Genomic DNA, 18,704 nt, shown 5'->3' with positions numbered 1-18,704 from the left:
CACAGCCCACAGGTAATAGCTTCAAGATGCATGAGAGGAAGCATGATCTTGGGAATTTTACTGCCATGCAATTCCTGTGGTATTCATTTGACAAAGCTAACTCCATTGCATCCTAACCTACAGTTTGCAGTGTTCCAGGAGAGTTACTTGGATCAAAGTAAAGGGAGACAGCAAAATTGTGTCTGCTGGAAGAGGACAAAGCAGCAGCAAGGAACCAGAACCAAAGCTGGAACCCAGCTCTCTCGCTGCCGTGTTTAATGATCTGGGACAAATGCTTGCATCTCCCCTTTTCAACAGGGATTGCTGAGAAAGTGAAGATACGTTTTTGTCTGATGCTCTGAAATCTTAGTCATCCACTGAATCACTTGAAATGTCAATGAAACCTCCCTCTACTGCAGCGTGTGTGTGTGCACAGTGCCTTAAGAACAAGGATGTGTTTGTGGAAACATGAACTACAATTTCATCTTCTGCATGACATGCAATTGCGCCTTGGCAAGCATTCAGGAGGCAGACAATATGCCCCTTTCCTAACAGTACATTTATTGCTTTGCCTGAAACCTAATGGTAGAAGATTACTACAGGACCCCAAACCACTGTTTCCTGCAGTAACCTGTTTGCTGTTCAGAGCCAATTTACCCGAGTTGGCTTCTCTGACCTGTTTGATTATCTCCTCTCTAACCTTAAACAATCCAGCAGGATTTTCATTGTGATCTGAGACTGAGGCAAGAGAGAAAAAAAGTCTCTTCCCCAGGCAAGCTCAAAAGAATCCAGCTGCCAGCTCCCTCATGGCAAAGAGCTTCCTTCTCCTTGCTTGTACTCAAATGGGGTTCTCACAGCATTCATGGTTATTAGCCCATAGTTAAAATCAGTTGCAGAGCAGAGTCGTACCTAGGCTATCCCACCCTGCTTCAGTTTCAGTTTTGCATATACAGTAAGAAACACCACCTGAAATATTCAACCACATGTGTTTGCATGTGAGTTGTTGCTACTTGAAATTAGACAGTCTTTCGGAAAGTTAAACTCACAAAGATGCTATGAGAATATTATATTTTTTTGCTGTAACACCCTCAGTTAGAACATCTCCTTGGTTTGGCATTGCTGTCAGGAGTATTTTTCGCTTTATAGCACAATAAGTCATGTCAGAGAGCTTTCCTTTTCACTCAGCATTACAATGTGCTGCGTGGTCAAATTGGACCCTGGAGCAGAACGTGCTGGGTTAGTGGGCAGCTCTGTGCCTTTCACATGCAATGTATTGCTTTTGTAGGTGCTGAATTGCTTTTTCCAGTCCTTATAAGTTTCCCCTCTAGGTCACTTTCTATTAATTGCTACTTCAGAAGTTTGTTGTACTTGGTAAATTCAATGCTCCTTCCCAGGCACTACTGTGGCAGCTTGTTGACCAAAGTCCTTCTCCCCACTCAGGACATGCACAGAAACAAGCCTCCATAGGAGAACCCCATGTTGGAAGCAGACATCATCCCTGCTCTGCATATGATGATCATATGCCATATTCAGACTCCTTGCAACAATGCCTGAAACAGGCTTATGAGCTCAGGAAAGGGATGCAGAACTGCCCATTCTTCCAGAAGCAGAAATTGAAAACAAGGCTCCATCCATGAAGAACTGACAGGCAGAGGTGGGTGCAGCACGCCTACCTCTTTGATCCTCCCTTCTTGCTCTAGAAGCTTGCTCCGATTGCCGTGCCAGTGGCCAGAGGACCAGGGCTGTTCCTGTGAGATCCCCAACAGGAAGCAAAGCAAAGGGCATTGCCTTGAGTGCCAACGGGTGGAGAAGTGAACCAGGTCCTACAAAGGGATGAGTCAGTGTTTTCCCAGCTCCTGAAAGCTAACACGCAGGAAAAAATATCACCGAATGCTGAACATCAAACTGAAAGCCAAAGCCGAGCTCTGTGAAGCCCTTCTAGGACAAAATGCACCCTGCCCAGAAGCAGGGAGAGGAAGGGAAGGATGAGAGGTGTCCACACCCGCAGTGGGCTGAGGAGGAATGGGGCTTCTCTGGGCAGGAGGGACTACTTAGATCCTTTTGCTCACATAGGGACCTGGCCCCCTTCCCCTCCCTGTTTCAGCAATTTTTGCGAGTGCTGAGCTGCACTTAAGAATTGCCAAGAATTTAGCGTCTTTCTTTTTGTGGCCTCTGCTACTCCCCTCAATTTACAAGGAAGCAAAGAAAAGTAACCATCACACACACCATGGCAGCAAAGCCCTGCTTCACTGCATTTTAGCAAAGATTCCATACAGTATTAAAAGTACACTTTATTTTCTGTACAGTTCTCATCCAAATCTCCAGGCAATGTCCATTGTGTGCCCATAAAAAGTTACAGATAGCTCTATTGCCATGAGACAGTAACTGTCCCAAAAACTGTCCGTGAGGGACACAGAGTGACAGCCATCAGTCAAGTGCTGATGCTGCTTTCTGGATGTGGGGAGGATGGTGGGAAGGAGGGAGAGGGGAGGCAGTTCTGCTCTGCAGCTGAGTCTCAAGCAAACAGAGCTATGGACTGCTCCTCGGGGACCAGGATACACCCCCCCAGTTCATATCATCGTTCATGCTTAGTGTTCAAGTCGTTGCGCTCAAGGGTCACCCCATTTCCATTCCGTGTCACCTCCTTCCTGTTCCAGTCCTTTTCCATGTAAAATTCAGCTAACACGGGGCAGTGGTCCGAAGCCACCCCGCCCCAGGACCAGTTATCAGGGATCCATGGGTTTGTGAGACCTTCTCGCACAACAGCCCAGTGGCCTGCATGAAAAAGAATTGCAGAGAAAAAAGATTAATGTGGAAGGGATGTCGGGATTTAAACATTTCCACAAGCTTGCAAAAGAACTAGTCAGTATGCCCAATAATTGAAGGCAGCCTCACCAGTAGCCGTAGGAAGTCACTACACACCAAGTGATAGCCCTCACATTCAACACGCACCGCTGACCGCACACAGGTTATAACACCTAACCAGAAACTCTACCTGTGAAAACCTTTTTCAAGCTGCGGCTGATCCAGATGTTGTCCAGTGACTTGGATCCTTGAGGGTTCTTTGTGCTGATATTGGTGAAGGTACTTGAAGGGACCAAGTGATGGAACTTCTCTTTCCTCAGTATGTCGTGGTCACTGCTGTCGGGAGCCTGGTTAAAATCTCCCAGGATGATCACGTCTTTTTCTCCTGGAAAACAAGAAAAATGGAAAGAAAAAAATAAATGAATGGAAGTAATGGATATCCGCTCCTTAAATTCAAGAAGGGGAGATAACGGAAGGAGGAACTATACAAATACTTTGTAGCAAAGCTGACTTTACTCTGAACTACTGAAAGTAATGCTGTTTAAAGCCTTTTTCACTGGCTGTTTACTCATGGCCCTTCTGTTCAGGACAATAAAAACCATCCAGTATGTGTTTCTTGTTTGTTTCTAAATATTATCTTGATTATACTGGCATCCTTTGCCTGCTGCTCACAGACAATGACAAATTCAAAGACTAGCATTTCTGGTCTTAGAGGCTTTTATAAATCTGTGACTTTGTAAGCTTATTTTTTTCTTCTTCTGCAAGATATACATATTGGCTCCAACCTGCCCTGACATTTTCTTTTTATAGCTTTCCTGTAAGAGTCAAGGATATTTTTGTGATAATTCCTGGAAGACACAGTCTTTTGCTAGTATAATATCAGAGCCCCGAAAGTGCAGTGCTCCTTCTAAGCCTGTGCAATGAAGAAATGTCAAAGAAGAAGCCTGAGTAGCAGCCTGCAGTCCTGATAGCAGAAGATTAGTTCACAAACCACACAGACACTCACTGGCTATAGAAGCTTTCATTCTCCCAGATGGCTGAAGAGATACTATTTAACTTCTGATGTCTTCAAATTTGGCTAGGGCTGAATTTCCAAAAAAAAACATGGAAATGACTTGAAATGCTCATCCAAAAATCCTATCTTTCTGTGGAAATATGATTACCTCACTTATATTTTATTTCCAATCCTAATTGAATGAGAAAGGAAACACTGGACCTTAATTTTATATCCATAGCATGTGCTCTTCAGAGCTCCACAACTGTAGACAGAGATATCCCAGCTGTGCACCAGGTAAGAGGAGAATGAACATGCCCCAGTGCTCGTCTCAAACCCCTGCCAGAAAGGTGCGATGAACTCCAGGACTGTGCTAGCTGAGAGAAGACACTGCTGCAATGCTGAGCTTGGTACTGGGGAAGGAGAAAGCTGCAACAAGGATGCACAAATGCACCAAAAATTATAACAGAGCTGACTTCAGAGAAGAAAACTATAATTCTCTGTAAGCCCCTTTGCTTCTTTGCTTTCTGGGGTTGAAGTGTGGAGGGAGAGGGGTGGACCAAGTGATTGCTCTACCATATGCATCTCTCATGGATAAAGCTATTTGTTGTCTGCTGTTGCTGTAGAAGTAGCTAGCCAGGAGAGGGAGCACAAGTTAAACAACAAAATCTATTGCACTCTGCTTCCAGTGCTTCAAGCAGGGATTGGGAGAGGGCAGGAGTGCAGAGAGATTGATGGCTTATGACTTACAAACAAACAAACAAACAAAAAAAACTTTAAAACATGATGCTTGCTAGGATGCAGAGGGGTGATGAAAAAATAATGAAACTACTTGTGGTTTTTCTGCCCTTTGCAAGCCACAAATCATACTGAACATGACATGATATTTAAATATTATTCTACAAAGTGTTGGTGGCAGTGACTTACCCACCTCTAGAAGAAATAAAAAACAAACCTAAACCCAAGTTATTTTAAGCTCCATCAAAACCCAAATGAAAATCGGTGCTTGTCTAATGGGGAAGGACCAAATCCCCTGGAGGGAATTGGTTTCCTCTCATGACCTGAATAAAGTGCTTGAATGGTGCCTCCAAAATGTCACCCTACACCTTTACAGCTCACATCTTGGCCAGATGGGCTTCCCTTCCTGCATGATGCTGAGCAGTATGCTTGCTGGGAGCTGGCAGTTTTGCATGCATCTCACTGCAAAAAACCCAAGATCTCTCACTTGCCAGGCCCAGGATGATGAACCTGATGACATTACGCCCGGGTGCCACGAGGCTGCAAGGAAATTGCATCACAGGGCAACCGTAACTGGCTGCTCAGATGTGACCATGCCGCTGCAGTCCTTCCGGACTAATGCTTGCTTAATGGCCAAGGCAGCAGTTGGCTTCTGCCATGTTCTCAGCGTGGCGATATAAAGCAGTAAGGCCACTCTAGAAAGCTCCAGAGCATATCCTTAATGCAGATTACAAATGGCAGGCAGCCAGGAATCCTAGCAACAACACCTCGATCCTGCACGAAATACATTTCCTTTAGCAAATCCTCCAGCCTTACGTGAAAAATATATTAAAAAATCATAATCACAAGTGGAAATTTTAACTGACTGCTCAGTTCTGAACAATTTAAAAATAGCAGAGGATAAAACAACCAACACCTAGACATGTCTGTGGAAGCAGGTACAAAGTCAGTCTGGAGTATGCACAGGAAATGAATCACTGTATTCTTCACTGTTTTAAATTTTCTCATGCAGAACAGCTAAGCATAAAATCCTAATGCAACATAAAGTGGACAGAGATGGAATAGATGGGGTGCAGCAACCATTAGAAGCTGAAACCCAGTTTGCCAGCACATCACCGAGGGAAAGGGTCACTTCTGGTCCCCTCTGCCAGAAGCTTCTGGGGTTCCACATCGCTGCAAATCCCTGGAAGAAAGGCTGTGCAGCCCGCCTGCGCTGGGCAGAAAAAGCAGATGACACCAGTGATTGTCTAGATAACCGCCAGCTGCATTTCCCCTCATCCTGACTCGCTACTTCTGCCAGTTCCTATGACAGCAATACCGCGAGCAGCAGCCCTGCAGTTTCAGTCTGATCTGCCTCCCGTTGCCCCTGACGGACACCAAGCAGCCAGAGCAAAGGAAACAAACCTGTCCGGGTCCTTCTGGGTGTGCCCCAGAAAAGAAAAGCCCTGCCTTAACTCTGGTCCCCTTTGTGGCAGTGGCTGAGCACTGCTGCAGGGGCACCAGCCCGCACATCTGATCAGCTGCGTGCCGCTGCAAGCAGCTGAGGGACTTCCAGTCCACAGAGACAAAGGCAACCACCTGCAGAAAGTCTGCGGTGTTGAATTCTGCTGTTCTGCAGGAACTGTGAAACCCTCCTTTGTTTCACAGCAGTCCAAAGAGACCCCTGTAGGACACTTTCCCCAGACTTCCCCATGTCCTTAATCAGTCCCCTAATGAACCAAACAGCACACCCTTAAACACCCAAATCCTTCCTGAAGAGAGTGAAAACCAGATCATGAGAAGGATGTGACAGCACGTCAGCTGGTAAGATTCCACCTCTCAAAGGTCTTCTAAGCCTAGTCCCTGATGCATGGGTAATCTATGCAATATGGACAAGCCAGATGGGAGAAAATAACTAAGCCAACACCCTGATCCCTGGGTCCAGCACATCCAGGATGGCGTCTTTGTGGCCATGGTCATCACAGTGAAGACAGGTGGAATGCTTGAGAGAAGGCAGAAGGGTTGCTGCTGAGTTAGCTACTAGCAGCAAACAGACACTGAGTCCCTCTGGTGCTGCTGAAGGGAAAGAAGAAGGGAAAAGAGATGCCAGGATCCGCTTGTCTGATGGGAGAAATATGAGGACACCACTGCTCTGGGGAATGGAGACATTACACGAAACTGTGCATGATAACTACATTTCCTTGGATGCTCACGTGCCCCTTTCTAAGAATGAAAGACAGCAAATAAGGTGCCTGTTAGCAAAATGGGATCAGAAACTCACACTTACTGGAGTAGTCACAGGAAAATCAGTCTTAACCATATTTTATGGATTGATTTGGGAAAAAAAATGAAGGATGGCAGTAATTTTAAGCATGACATTGATTTTGGCAGGGTAATTCAATACTGAAAATAACGTGAAAAACCATTTGTTTATGAAACAAGACCTGCACACCACAAGTTTGGAAGAATTTGAAGCTCTTCTTCTGTGACAGATTAAGTCAAGAACAAATACATTCCGGTAACATGCCCACCATATGAAAATAAAAACACAAACTAAAAAGAAACCCTAATGTCAACAGTCTAAATTTAGATGCAGCGGAAATGCAACTCTGTTGACTTTGGAAGTGCTACACATTTATCCGTGTCCTGATTCAGCCTTCTGGGATTAAACAAATGATCCTTTTGTTTGCCTTCATCCTTTTCATTTTCAAGGTATGTGGATAAATACTTAAATTCATAACACTTAAAAATAGCTCTGACAGGACTCTTGCAGCTTAAAAGGAAAAACAATAGAACATGTATAAAAACTGTAAATACTTCTTGCATTAGGATTTTAATGCTTCCAAGTGACCAACCTTGCCAAACTGTGCAAAGTGGAAAACATGAGTATAACCTTGTAACCCTTTTGTGTCTTTGTTAAGCAGTAAGCAAAGGGCTAGATTTTTCTATTCCTATGAAAAGATCACCAATATAAACACCACTTTGTATCTGAAACCTGCTGTTCTGCTCCACAGGAAACAGTTTAATCTGCAAGCCTCAGAATAAGAAGCAATTCTTAGAAATGAAGCAAAGAATTTCAGCTGTCTATTAAATTGCTCAAGTTGAGATCTAAATTCTGGTGTCCCTCATCTTGGTGTAAAACCAGAGCAACTTACCTGAAAACAACAGGATTATTCTGCATATTACACCCATGTACGAAAGCTAGTTTCTGGTCTCTTTTCTCATTAGCAGGCACCTTCTGACTTGCACTGAGTTTTCCAAAATACATCCAAATATCCAACAATAAACATAGAACCAAATTCTTTTGGAAAAAAAAAAAAGGCAGATGTCTTTTTCTTTTTTTTTTTTTTTTTTTGGCTGAACTTCCTCTAACACTACCATAAAATCACAAGGAGTTTCACTTGAAAAGTGGAGTCAAAGCCAGTAGGAAACCCTTTTCTATTTGCATTAATTATAATAGATTAAAAGGTAATCAACAGAGAAAAAACACATTTGCCACACTGTGAAGCATTCAAATAAAGGTAAAGACAATCTAAAGTTGATGAGGATATTTTTGAAACCTGCACTAAGACAGTTATATATATATTTTAAATTCTTCTTGATTAGGCAAGATGACCAGTGTGCGTGTGCTAACTGGAAGGAAGACAACATCGTACCTTTCAGAGTCTCCTGCAAAGTCTGTGCAAAGGTTGCTAGTTTGTGGCTGTCGTGGTTCTTCCCTGTATTCTCCCCTGCTGCAGATGCCAAGGCCAGGTGAAGGTTAACCAGTGTCAGATCATTCTTCCCAAACTGGGGGAGCAAGGAGCGAAATCAATAAAGGGCAAGGAAGGTCACAAAGCAAAGCCATACACCTATTCCACATACTTTCAGTACTAAATCCTGGTGACTAGGACCCACTTTGCTCTGCACACAGTGTATTTTGTTTTGTCTTGGTGTTTTGGGAAGACAGGGAACACATTTTGCACCTCTTCTTGCAACAGCCTAATATCCTTACAGTTCTGGGGAAACTGATTTTTGTAAGCATGCAGCTTCTTTCCACAGCAGTTGCAGTGAGAAGCTGACTGCAAAACCAGTTGTTAATACGCTATGAATAATGTCGTCATCATTACATGGACTAATTACTACTCTCCTATGATTGGCCTTGGCCTGTCACAGAGATTAGCCATGAAAAATAATGCATCTTGAATTGGGCAGTTGGCTTCCTGCAATCTTCTTGTCACCTTCTGGGACTCACTTTATTGTGTGGCACAAATAATACTTACTCCTAATTTAACTTGTCTATATTTATTAGAAACTTCTCTCAAAGCATTACCAGAGATGTCAAATTCCCCAAACCAGAACTCTCCATCACAGCCTGTGTGGAGAAGGAGGCTGTATGTTCACTCAAGCATATGCAGAACAGCTTGGAAAGAGTCAGTTTCCAAAATGCATGGGTTTCTTGTACACAGGTACAGCCTAGTGAAAAAGCTTTAAAATGGAAACTCTACACTATGCCAGTGATGTAAGAGATCAGCCCGAGCCTCTCAGGAGCACAAAACCTTCTGTAAACATCCATTCTGCCTACACTCACCCCATCTCCACCCCTGATGTATGGCACTGACCAGAACCACAGAGCTGTGGTTGCACGCTGCTGGATACTCACCTCTTGAAAAGCCAGAGCAAGTGACTGGTGACTTCTGTCACTCTATCAGACTGCAGACACTACCAAAGATCCCCCCAACATACCCAAATGCTCCCTTGCAGCATGGCTCCCTCCCACAGGAGCAGGGGGAAGGAATGATCCTGGTGATCCACCCTACCTATCAAGGCCCACTAAGCACCTGATTTTAATCAAGCCATGAAAAACTGTTGATTTGATGAAATGGATTAGTCTCATGCAAGTTTTTATCTGTTAGTAGACTGTGCCTCTTTCCAGCTTCTTGTCCAAAATTTTTAAATAAAAGCTCATCTCTGCAAGGGTCCATCAGCACAAATAAGTTACCTTGAAACGTGCAAGATATGGGTGAGGATACGAGTGCTTCCCATTGCCATTAGTCTGTACATTCTCCTGAGAAGAGGCATCTTTCAGCTCAATGCCAGCTGTTGTATCCCAGAGGAACCCAGAGTATTCAACTCTCTGCAATTAAAGCAAGAGAAGAGGAAAAAAAAAAAAAAGATGGTAAAAACAAAATGTTCTGCCCAAATGCAGTCTCCTAGATGAAACTTTCACCCAAATGCCTCAGTCTCAGTCTCACTGCTGGTATTGGAGTGGCGTACATCACTCCCAAAATATGCAGAGGTGGGGAAAAGTTTCTACCCAGGCCTGGCACCTGCTGAGGGTAGGAAGTCTACCTTGCTGTGCACAGGTGTAAGGGAGAAACAGCACCCTAGATTATCCGTAGGAGATAACAAGAACAGGAGGAAAAGCTCCTTTATTTTGCCCTGGCCAAAACCCCCACAAGATGTGGGAGGGACAGGCAGTCCCAATGGCTTCACTGAAAGCCGAGCACACCGAGTTGAAATGCACATTGCTTGGCTACTCACAGCCACTCGCACTTGCGCGTTGGCTATCAGACAACCAGGTAACCTGAGCACTGCGTGCTCCAGCCAACAATTTAATAAGCTGTTTTATCTTACACAGGTAGAGCGCATTCAGGACTGCTGCAGCAGTGAGAGCTAAAGCTGCAGCCTCCTGTGTGCATGTGTGGACTGATACACGTCCCTCATTTCCTGCTGTTCCAGGCAAGGAATCCAATTCTTCTCGGTGTGGTCAATAATAAGGTAGCTTGTTGCCCATAAGAAAATAAGGATTTTTTTTTTTGTCTTACCCTGAGCAGGAGCCTATGTCCCCAGCATCGTATCTCTGCTAGTGGCAGACATTTACAGGAAGAGCATAAGGGAAGCTGGGGGGTGTAGAGGCTGATGTTTGCCCTGACAGGCTCTTCCCAGCACCAGCACACTGCTGCAAGCCATCTTTTCCCGTTCCTTCTCTCCACACCATACACGATTTTACAGACTTCTGTCGTCACCAGCTAAAAATATCCAGGCTCGTTCAGCCTCTTGGCACAACATCTGGTCTAGACCTCTCAGCCCTGTCAATCTTCTCTCTCTCTTTTGCAGCTCAAGTGCTTCATGTTCAGTTCTCTGCTCCTTTCATCCCAGTGTCTATCATCCTTCATGCTTTTTTGGACTACTTGGGACCATGGCATTCCCAGAAAGCTGTCCGCCCTCATTACACCAGCAGCAGTATCTAATTCAAAGCCTGTCAAGCCTCTCCTCTCATCACACAGACAGGATTTGCCTTGGTATCATTCAAACCTGTTTCTCTTAGTGAATCATAGTTAAATCCATCTCAAGGAAAAGTTTTCCATTTCAGCTGCAAAAAAACAAGTATTATATGCTCTGCTGTCTTCCACTGAGCCTTGAAAGAAAGTATTAAGGTTGGCTAAAATCTTTTGGTAGCCCATTTAGCGAGTTTTAGACTTGAAACTGGTGGAATAATTTTGTCAGTATTTTAATGTCTGAAAACTGAGTAGGCTACAAGAAAAGATGTAGAAGAATAAAACAGATGTCAGCAGCCCCCCTCTATTCCCTAGCTCCAGATTTTCCATCAACCCAGTGGCCATTATCAGTGTTTGGTAGAAGGCCAAATGACTGGGATGAGTGGGAGCACAAACCTATGCACCAACCACTATTTTGCCTTATTTAGCCCTGCAGAGAGTCTCGAGATCACTTTGTGCCAAAGATGTGATATATTCAGAGTACCACTGCATTATTTCATTGCATTGTGTTTGTGTACACAACGTTCAAACCTAATGAACCCATCAACTAACCTACGGGGTAGAAAAGGCTTTTTGGCTTAGTGTAGGGTGCTGTAGCATAGCCAGATTTCCCTTCTGTAAAAGCACCTAAAAGGAAGAGTCAGTAAATAACATTTCTATTCTTAGTTTGGCCACAGATTTCTCCCATAATCTGGGGAATCCTTCATCCTTACATCCCTACCAGTAAAGCAAAGTACATGATGATTTTTAGTTACTCAGTCCACAGTCAAAACTTTCATTGCTATCTCTGGAAACACAAGATTCAAGAATGAATCGACTAAGGACTCCGGATTCAACACAGAAACTCTGAGACAATTACTAATCATTGTTGGAAAAAAAGACAAAGCAAAGGGAACAACTTTGCACAATTTCACATATCGGTTTAAATTCCGTGCTCTAATGATCTGGTGTAAGAAGAGGTTCCAAAGTAAAGCTTCCAGCCAGGAACAAAATGCTCTGAAGGGGATTTGCTGTCTGCATTGGAAGTAGAAGTGTTGTTCTGAATTGTGTAAAGCTTTGGACCCATTCAGACCCTTAGTCTTTCTATTGGTAGGTACAGGACAATTCTTGTGGTGCTCAGGTGTTTTCTGTTGTTGTTGTTGTTCATGTTTTATATCCTTAGCACCCCTGAAGGGAAAGCGAGAGATCTCCCTTGGGAGAGACCACCTTTGGGTACCATTAGTAGAATTCAGCCCCATATAGCTATACCTTGAATATTGTCAAGGGTAGAAGGCACAACCCTCACCACCTTGTAAATTAGTACCTTGTTGCAGTACGTATATATATTCCCATGACAGACGATGCTGCAGGGAAAAGCCTAGTGCAGCAAGTTGCTGATTTTCAATAGAGTCCAAGGCATATTTCAAAGATACTTGTATGGCACTTTAGGGAATGTGCAAGATAAGCTCCTCTGCCAGAGGAGGAGAACATGCTGAGCAGCTCCTCTGTAGGCTCTTCATTTGTAAATTAGAAAAACTGGAAGCTCTTCCAAATTCCAGCCAGTGCTGTATAACAGAGCAAGCTCAGCTGACCAGCAGAAAAAAATCAGAAGTACTGCAGCATGTCAGGGGCAAAACAATGGGCTCTTTCCTTGTCCTAAAGTGTAGCCTTTTTTCTGTATTTCTGTACTGTTTTTACCTGTTATACTTCCCCCAAACACATGGACACCTTCCTCCTTAAAAGTATCCCATGGACAGGGGAAAACAACTCTTCCAAATAATCAATAGCACAGTCAAACTGAATGCCATATGAAGAATCAGCTTTAAAAAAAAAAAAAAAAAAAGTTGCAAACCTTGCCAAAAAGATTAAGAATATGTCCTTGGTTAAAGGGAAAAAAATTGAAGCAAAAGTTCAAACGTAGGGATTAATGTACCTTATGTAGCTGGCCCGAGGGCTTTTCGGAAACAACACCCTTCCAACATCCTCTAGGGCCCTTCCACTTGCGGATGTTTGGCAGCGTCGGCTGGTTCAGCTCCATACAAAACTAGAGAGAGAGACAGAAAAAAAAAAAAAAAAAGATAAGCTTCCTAGGGCTTTAAAAAACCCTGCAAAAAAGCACGCAAAGAGGCATTGATAAGATACGCTGTGGAATACAGGCTATAGTCTCTATTGAAATGTTAAATGAAAGCCCAGCTACAAATCTGAGGTCAAGGAAGCTGCACCAGTGTATGCTAGCTACAAAACTTAAGCTCTAATTTTTCAGCAGCACAATAGCCTAGGCCAGCCCTGGAAGGGGAAGCTGGCTAACCCAGAAAGAACAAAAGCACACTGAGCAGACATGAGGAACGCAAAACTTATGCCCCCCAAGGTTTGCGCCGGAGGTGGTCTGGGACCCATCCCAGGGACTCATCATTATTTGGAGACTGGGTTAAAACGGCGCAAACATGGCAAGCAGAACATATTCTAAAAGTGCCTATGTTTCTTCCTTGGGCTCTTTCCCCCCCGAAGTGCTGTTGGGAGAGCAGCAGGGGGGCTGCCGGGGGCAGGAAGCCCCCATGTAGCAGGGCTGGCTGCTCTCCAGTGCCCACATCACCCTCAGCCACGGGGATGAAGCCAAAGGAAGGGCGGAGGACAGACCCGACAGCCAGCACTCGGCTGACAAAATGATTTTGGGGTGTCACGGCAAACGCTTCAATGGCTCAAAAGCCGTTTGTAAAAAAGCAATGAGTCAGTGTGGTGAAGGCAAGGAAGCTGAGAGCTCAGGCTAAGAAACCTCAAACAAGCTAATGTGTTCGAGGGCACACTGCGGGTACTTCAAGGGATGATAAAGGAAGGAGAACCTCAGTGCTACAGGGCACATTTCAACATCTGCATTTCAATGAGCAAGTAATAAACTACTGGCATAAAACACATACCAGACACAAACCCTGTAAACTGCTGCAGGAGCTCTGTGCAACATTTCCAGCCTTTCTGGAGATGCTGGCAATAGAAATGCTGCCGCTTCACATGGCATTTTGCAGCTGTGCATGTACAACATACATGCTGTAATACCACCATATGCACCATACGCTGCTGTATTGTGGTATGACAGATGCTTTATGGATGCTTGAGACTCCCTGTGCAGAAAGGGATCGGCTGCACATTTTCACACATAGCAGATCTTTCTGGTGCTCCCCAGAGATGTTGGTCGTCCTGGACATTGCTGTACAGCCACAGAACTTGGACACATTTACATTGCCAAGCATATGGTCAGAGCTATAAAGACTGTGCAATAACACCCAACAGATCAAGGGTACTGGGACTGTGGACACCATGGAAAAGACCCCACATCCACTTGGCTAAAGTCTTGCCAATGAAATTAAATGAATTAAAAAAAAAAAAAAAGACTATGCCTTGGAAAACCTGGAGCCCCTTTATACAGATGCTATGAAATACTTTTTGCCAGAGGGTTCAGAATAAAGCTTAATAGGAGGAGCTAGAGCCCTCTGCAAAGCTACTGTCAGGTCAAGACAAACCCCAGCTGGATGCTGGCAGGGATACCAGGCATCAGCACACCCTGGCTGGGCAGAAGTGCGTGCACACAGCAGCTGTGGCTTCAGGGAAAGAAGCTATTAAAAAGTAATCACTGTGAAACAGTAAGAGACTTTCGATGTGCATTTTCTTTTTTTTTTTTTTTAATTTATCTGACACTGGAAGAGCTGCACTGAAACAGAGGTTTTCACAGTGAAAGAACATCTTCAGACAAGAGCTTGTAACCAAAATGTCAGCCCAACAGAAGCAGCGATTTAACAAAGAAGGATTTCAAGGCAAACGATAACCTCCTGTACACAGTGATGGTTCTCTGTGGTGGGTCATGCTTCTGGCCAAACACAGTTTGAAGAACTGTAGTGCTAATCTGCATGGATATAAACGTTTCTGATGTGGGTATCAGCAAAGGATGGGACAGCTGTTCTCCATACTGGAACAGGGAATGGCTACCCCCTTTCCAACTTACCAATTGTTCTTATTCACATGTCTATTTCACCTTTTGTTTCAAAAAGAAAAATCAAACCCTGCTCTTTTACTAACTGCCTTGTCTGTAAATTCAGTATCCTGGATGCTGAAGCTGTAAGCATTTACCTCTAAAACACATACAACCCAAAAAGAAATCTTTCTTGTCTTGAAAAGCCAAGAGGCATTTCACACTCAAAAGAGAAAATGTCTGGCACATCCTGTAAGAAACTTTTCTGAAAAGTAGAGATTTGTTGGAGCTTCTTATTCAAGATGCTGCGTACTGCATCACTGCTTGTTATATAGCTTCAAGCAGTGCTAAGGCTGTGCTGGTTTATTAAACAACGAGGCACACAGGGCACTTGCACAGCCTGAGAACCGAGCTCTGCTCTGGACTGAAGGCTAGGTGAAATCATTAACACACACACAGTAAGTCATGGCAGTAATAATTATCATTCCTGATATTGTTCTGCTGACTTTAAACTGCACACATTTGCTGAATGAGTTTTCTAACATTTAAATAACTTAAATCAGCAACCATGAGGAAAAAATGAAGTTAGGAGTTCTACTGTAAACCAACAAAAGAGTTAACTTATCACTGGGTTGCAGCTGCCTAGTGGACAGCACAAAGGATATAGCAGGGCTGAATAAATACTACAGAAACCATCGCTTTATTAAAAAGAACATCTGCAATCAACTAGTTTGAATATTTTCTTTCCTCCAAATTGATTTCCTTAAGGCCCTGACTTAACTTTGCTCAAAGAAAAAGATGACAAATAAGATTATATGGTTTGTTCAGAAAAAGGCATCAGCCTGCTCTGGGTGTTTGGTCTGGTGCTCTGCTCTGGTTGTTTTAGCAATTGAGAGCATCCCCTACAGCAGCTGACTTTAATTTGTGCCCATTTTTCAGGGCTTACAGGCACACAGATTTTGAAGCTCTTGTGGAGTACTTGCTTAGGTCACATGCTCTGATGAAGTGAGAAGGGCATTTCTTATATCACATTGTTCTGCCCACAAAGCCCAAGAGCAAACACGATTACAGTTTCCCTTGTACAGTAAAAATCTACAGACAAGCTCATGGCCTACATTGGGCATGAAAAAACATCCTTTCTTCTTTTGCAAAGTTAGATCTGTATCAATCCTTTTGGGGAGCTTTTTCTCATGTGGTATAGAAAAATCAAAATGAAAATTTAAATCAGAACATTTTCCCCAAAAATCCTCATAAGGAATAAAGGTCTAGCTTTTTTTTTTTTTTTCCTCAAGAGCCTTTCAGATTGCAAGTTTCCTGAAATGAAATCAGCTTTCTTTATTAAATCCTGTACATAACCGAGTCAAAACTCAAACAGATACTGCAATATCAACAACACAAGGGCCCTTTTACAGACTCCCCCTGTATCATACCTATGCCTTTGTGGTCTCTCTTGCAGCTCAGTGCTAAGTGTTTTTGGATAAGCAGTGCCTCCAGGGTGTGGGAATGCGGCAGCACGCAGGCTCCAGTCACACTCTAGGTAAAAAGCTGTCTGCCCCTGAAAGGTGACCCCCCTGCAACAGCCACCTGCCTGCTGCCAGCATGTGAAGTGCAAGGAGTTAATGAGAGCCACCACTCCCAGAACTGGGGCAAGCCCCATGGCCTTTGCTCGTCTTCAACCCATCATTTACCCAAGAAGGGAGGATTCAAAGACGTAACTGCTCTCCGTTTCCCCTGATAAGGAGCCCGTGCCGACTGCTCCTGGCCTCTCCAGAAGCAGACAGGTACAGGAACGAGCTTACACAGGGCAGCTGGAAGAAGCTGAGGAAACACACATTAGAGTAGGAACAGGAGAGGGAAGGCACAGTGTCTTGGACTAATTTGGAAGTAAGGAGAAGAACGCATGTTGGGCTGGCACATGCTGGGGATCGTAAGGAATTACAGACTCCCTATCACCTCATGCCCCTCCCCAGGGCGCTCTAAGCACTGCCAGCAGCAGTAACTATTTGTGCATTAATTAAGGTTAACTCTCTTCCAGTGCAGTAACTCTGCACGCTACAAGAACTGCCAGCAAGCAGCCGGCAGTAACCCACAGGCAGATCTCACATCCTGTTGTTCAGGGTGCCCTGGGTAATCTTTGCTTTCTTTTGAGGTGCTGTTTGTGCAGCCACTCCAAAATCAGGCAGAGTAGGCCTGACAGGCACAACACCACTCCATGCACACAGCTTGCCCCATCAGGTGTAACTTCTACAGTACAAGTGCTGGGGACCACACCGAGATGGGGACCTCCTTTGAGGTGAGCATCCTTTGCCTGAAAAGAGGTTGCACTACTCCTTTACACACTTAGGAAATCAAAGGTGACCCAGGAAAACAATGCCTTAGGGCAAGATGTAAAAAGCTAGATGTAAAGCTAGATGTAATTGTGCGTTTCTTATCAGCCAGTGACTCCTCGTCTGTAGATATTTTAATTTCAGACCTGGAGTCAGAGCACAGGCTGTAAAGAGAGTGAGGAAAGGAGGAACTGTAAGGAGGAGCTTCCAGTGTTAGCACATTATTATGGCACAGTATGCCTTGTCTCAGTGCAGTAATCATCGCCTGAACTTTAGAAAGGCACTCAAGGCAATTAAATGTTTATTTTGTTTAATTACCACAAATGCTTTCAGGCCAAAAGGACACTGCATTAAATGTAAATAACAACTTACTTCTTCAAAGCAAAGATGATTTTAGTTCCACTTAACAAGGAGGAGAGAAGAGAGCTTAGGGAATAAACATTCTATTTCTGAATGTTAAATATGCACAGTTCTTTTATTTTTAACAGGCACTAGGGGGAGCAACTTTAATGAGTACAGGAGATGCATATGAAACTTCTATCAGTTCCTTAGCATTTCACATATGTTAAGAGATGGCACATTAGTAAAGATTTGACATCTCTGTGGTGAAAGTGACTTGGAGTATGAGTTCTGAAGAGCACAGGAGCTGGCAATAGCTGAAAAGGAGACTTTCACCAGCAAAAACAACAAAAAGATGTATAACTATACAATTAGGTCAAAATTCTCCACCTTTTTCAAAGCCCACCTACCCTCTCCAAACCTGATTCTTCTGGCAACAAAACTCCCATCCTGAAACATGATCTAAAATATTCCAGATAGAAGATGCAACAAAACTGACAATGGCTTCACGAGACCATCTGGTGCTGGCACTATTAATCCATCCTTCAATATATACTTCCACTGGGTACTCTATATAACCTAAAAATGTTCCTAGAATTAAATGCACGCCATCCTTTCTTTTCTTTATAAATCCAAGAGTGGACTGTATTTCTATTTCCAACTGAAAAAGCAGACTTGAGAACCTACAAACCTTATCCAATCAACCATCTACAGGACACAGCTACAGCTGGTGCTCCCTAATCGAGCTTGATCCAGAAAGCTGAGAGCAGAAACATTGAGAACATTTTTGAAATCAACACCTTCAGTTTTCACTTAAAGCGCCCTGATTTGACACTGATGCTCCTAAAGAAAAAGAGCATTTTGTTAGATCATGTTTGAGATGAGGAAGAAGCAGAGTTAGTGGGGGGAGATCTTTGTGGTGGTTGTATTTTCCTGGACTCACTGCTGAGGCTGGGGTAAGAAAACAGGTCAGGGCTGCAGGAGAAAAGCACTTGGCATCCACATCCCCGCAGGCAAGAGCAGCTAAGCAAAAGGACACAGAGGAGCATCAGGCCTTGCGGTTGTGTCTGGGTTTTGAATAATCAAACATAACTGCAGGGAAGGAAGTGTTATTATGGCTATAGCCTAAAACAGAATCAACACTGGATCCTATTTCCTACTGACAACAGCATAGTCTCAGGCCTTCCTTGCTTGTTTGCCTTACACTGAAGTGTATCCATATCCTGTTTGCAGAGGTAGCCAAAAATTCTGGACAAAAACAAGTAGATGAACACAAACACTGGTGTGGGGGATGCACTTGCAGATGAACCACATAAATAGTGCAGAGGAAATAGAGGTGGTCC

General features: G+C 43.8%; 1 protein-coding gene across 1 annotated transcript in view; it reads right to left on the bottom strand.

Moving 5' to 3' along the window:
- Positions 1–2,250: 2,250 nt before the first annotated feature.
- The window catches only part of EEPD1 (endonuclease/exonuclease/phosphatase family domain containing 1), a 63,473-nt gene continuing 47,019 nt past the window's right edge, over positions 2,251–18,704 (bottom strand). Inside the window, exons 3-7 of the mRNA XM_013194350.3 lie at positions 12,668–12,778; positions 9,477–9,611; positions 8,152–8,284; positions 2,975–3,169; positions 2,251–2,754 (exon numbers count right to left, since the gene is read on the bottom strand). Of these exons, the coding sequence (XP_013049804.2) occupies positions 2,555–2,754; positions 2,975–3,169; positions 8,152–8,284; positions 9,477–9,611; positions 12,668–12,778 (774 nt within the window). The 3' untranslated portion in view covers positions 2,251–2,554. The remainder of the gene's footprint in view (positions 2,755–2,974; positions 3,170–8,151; positions 8,285–9,476; positions 9,612–12,667; positions 12,779–18,704) is intronic.

This window comes from Anser cygnoides, chromosome 2 (genome assembly GCF_040182565.1).
Source record: "Anser cygnoides isolate HZ-2024a breed goose chromosome 2, Taihu_goose_T2T_genome, whole genome shotgun sequence".
Lineage (NCBI taxonomy): Eukaryota > Metazoa > Chordata > Aves > Anseriformes > Anatidae > Anser > Anser cygnoides.
Note: the sequence above shows the minus strand (reverse complement) of the source record. Positions and strands in the feature narration are given on the sequence as shown.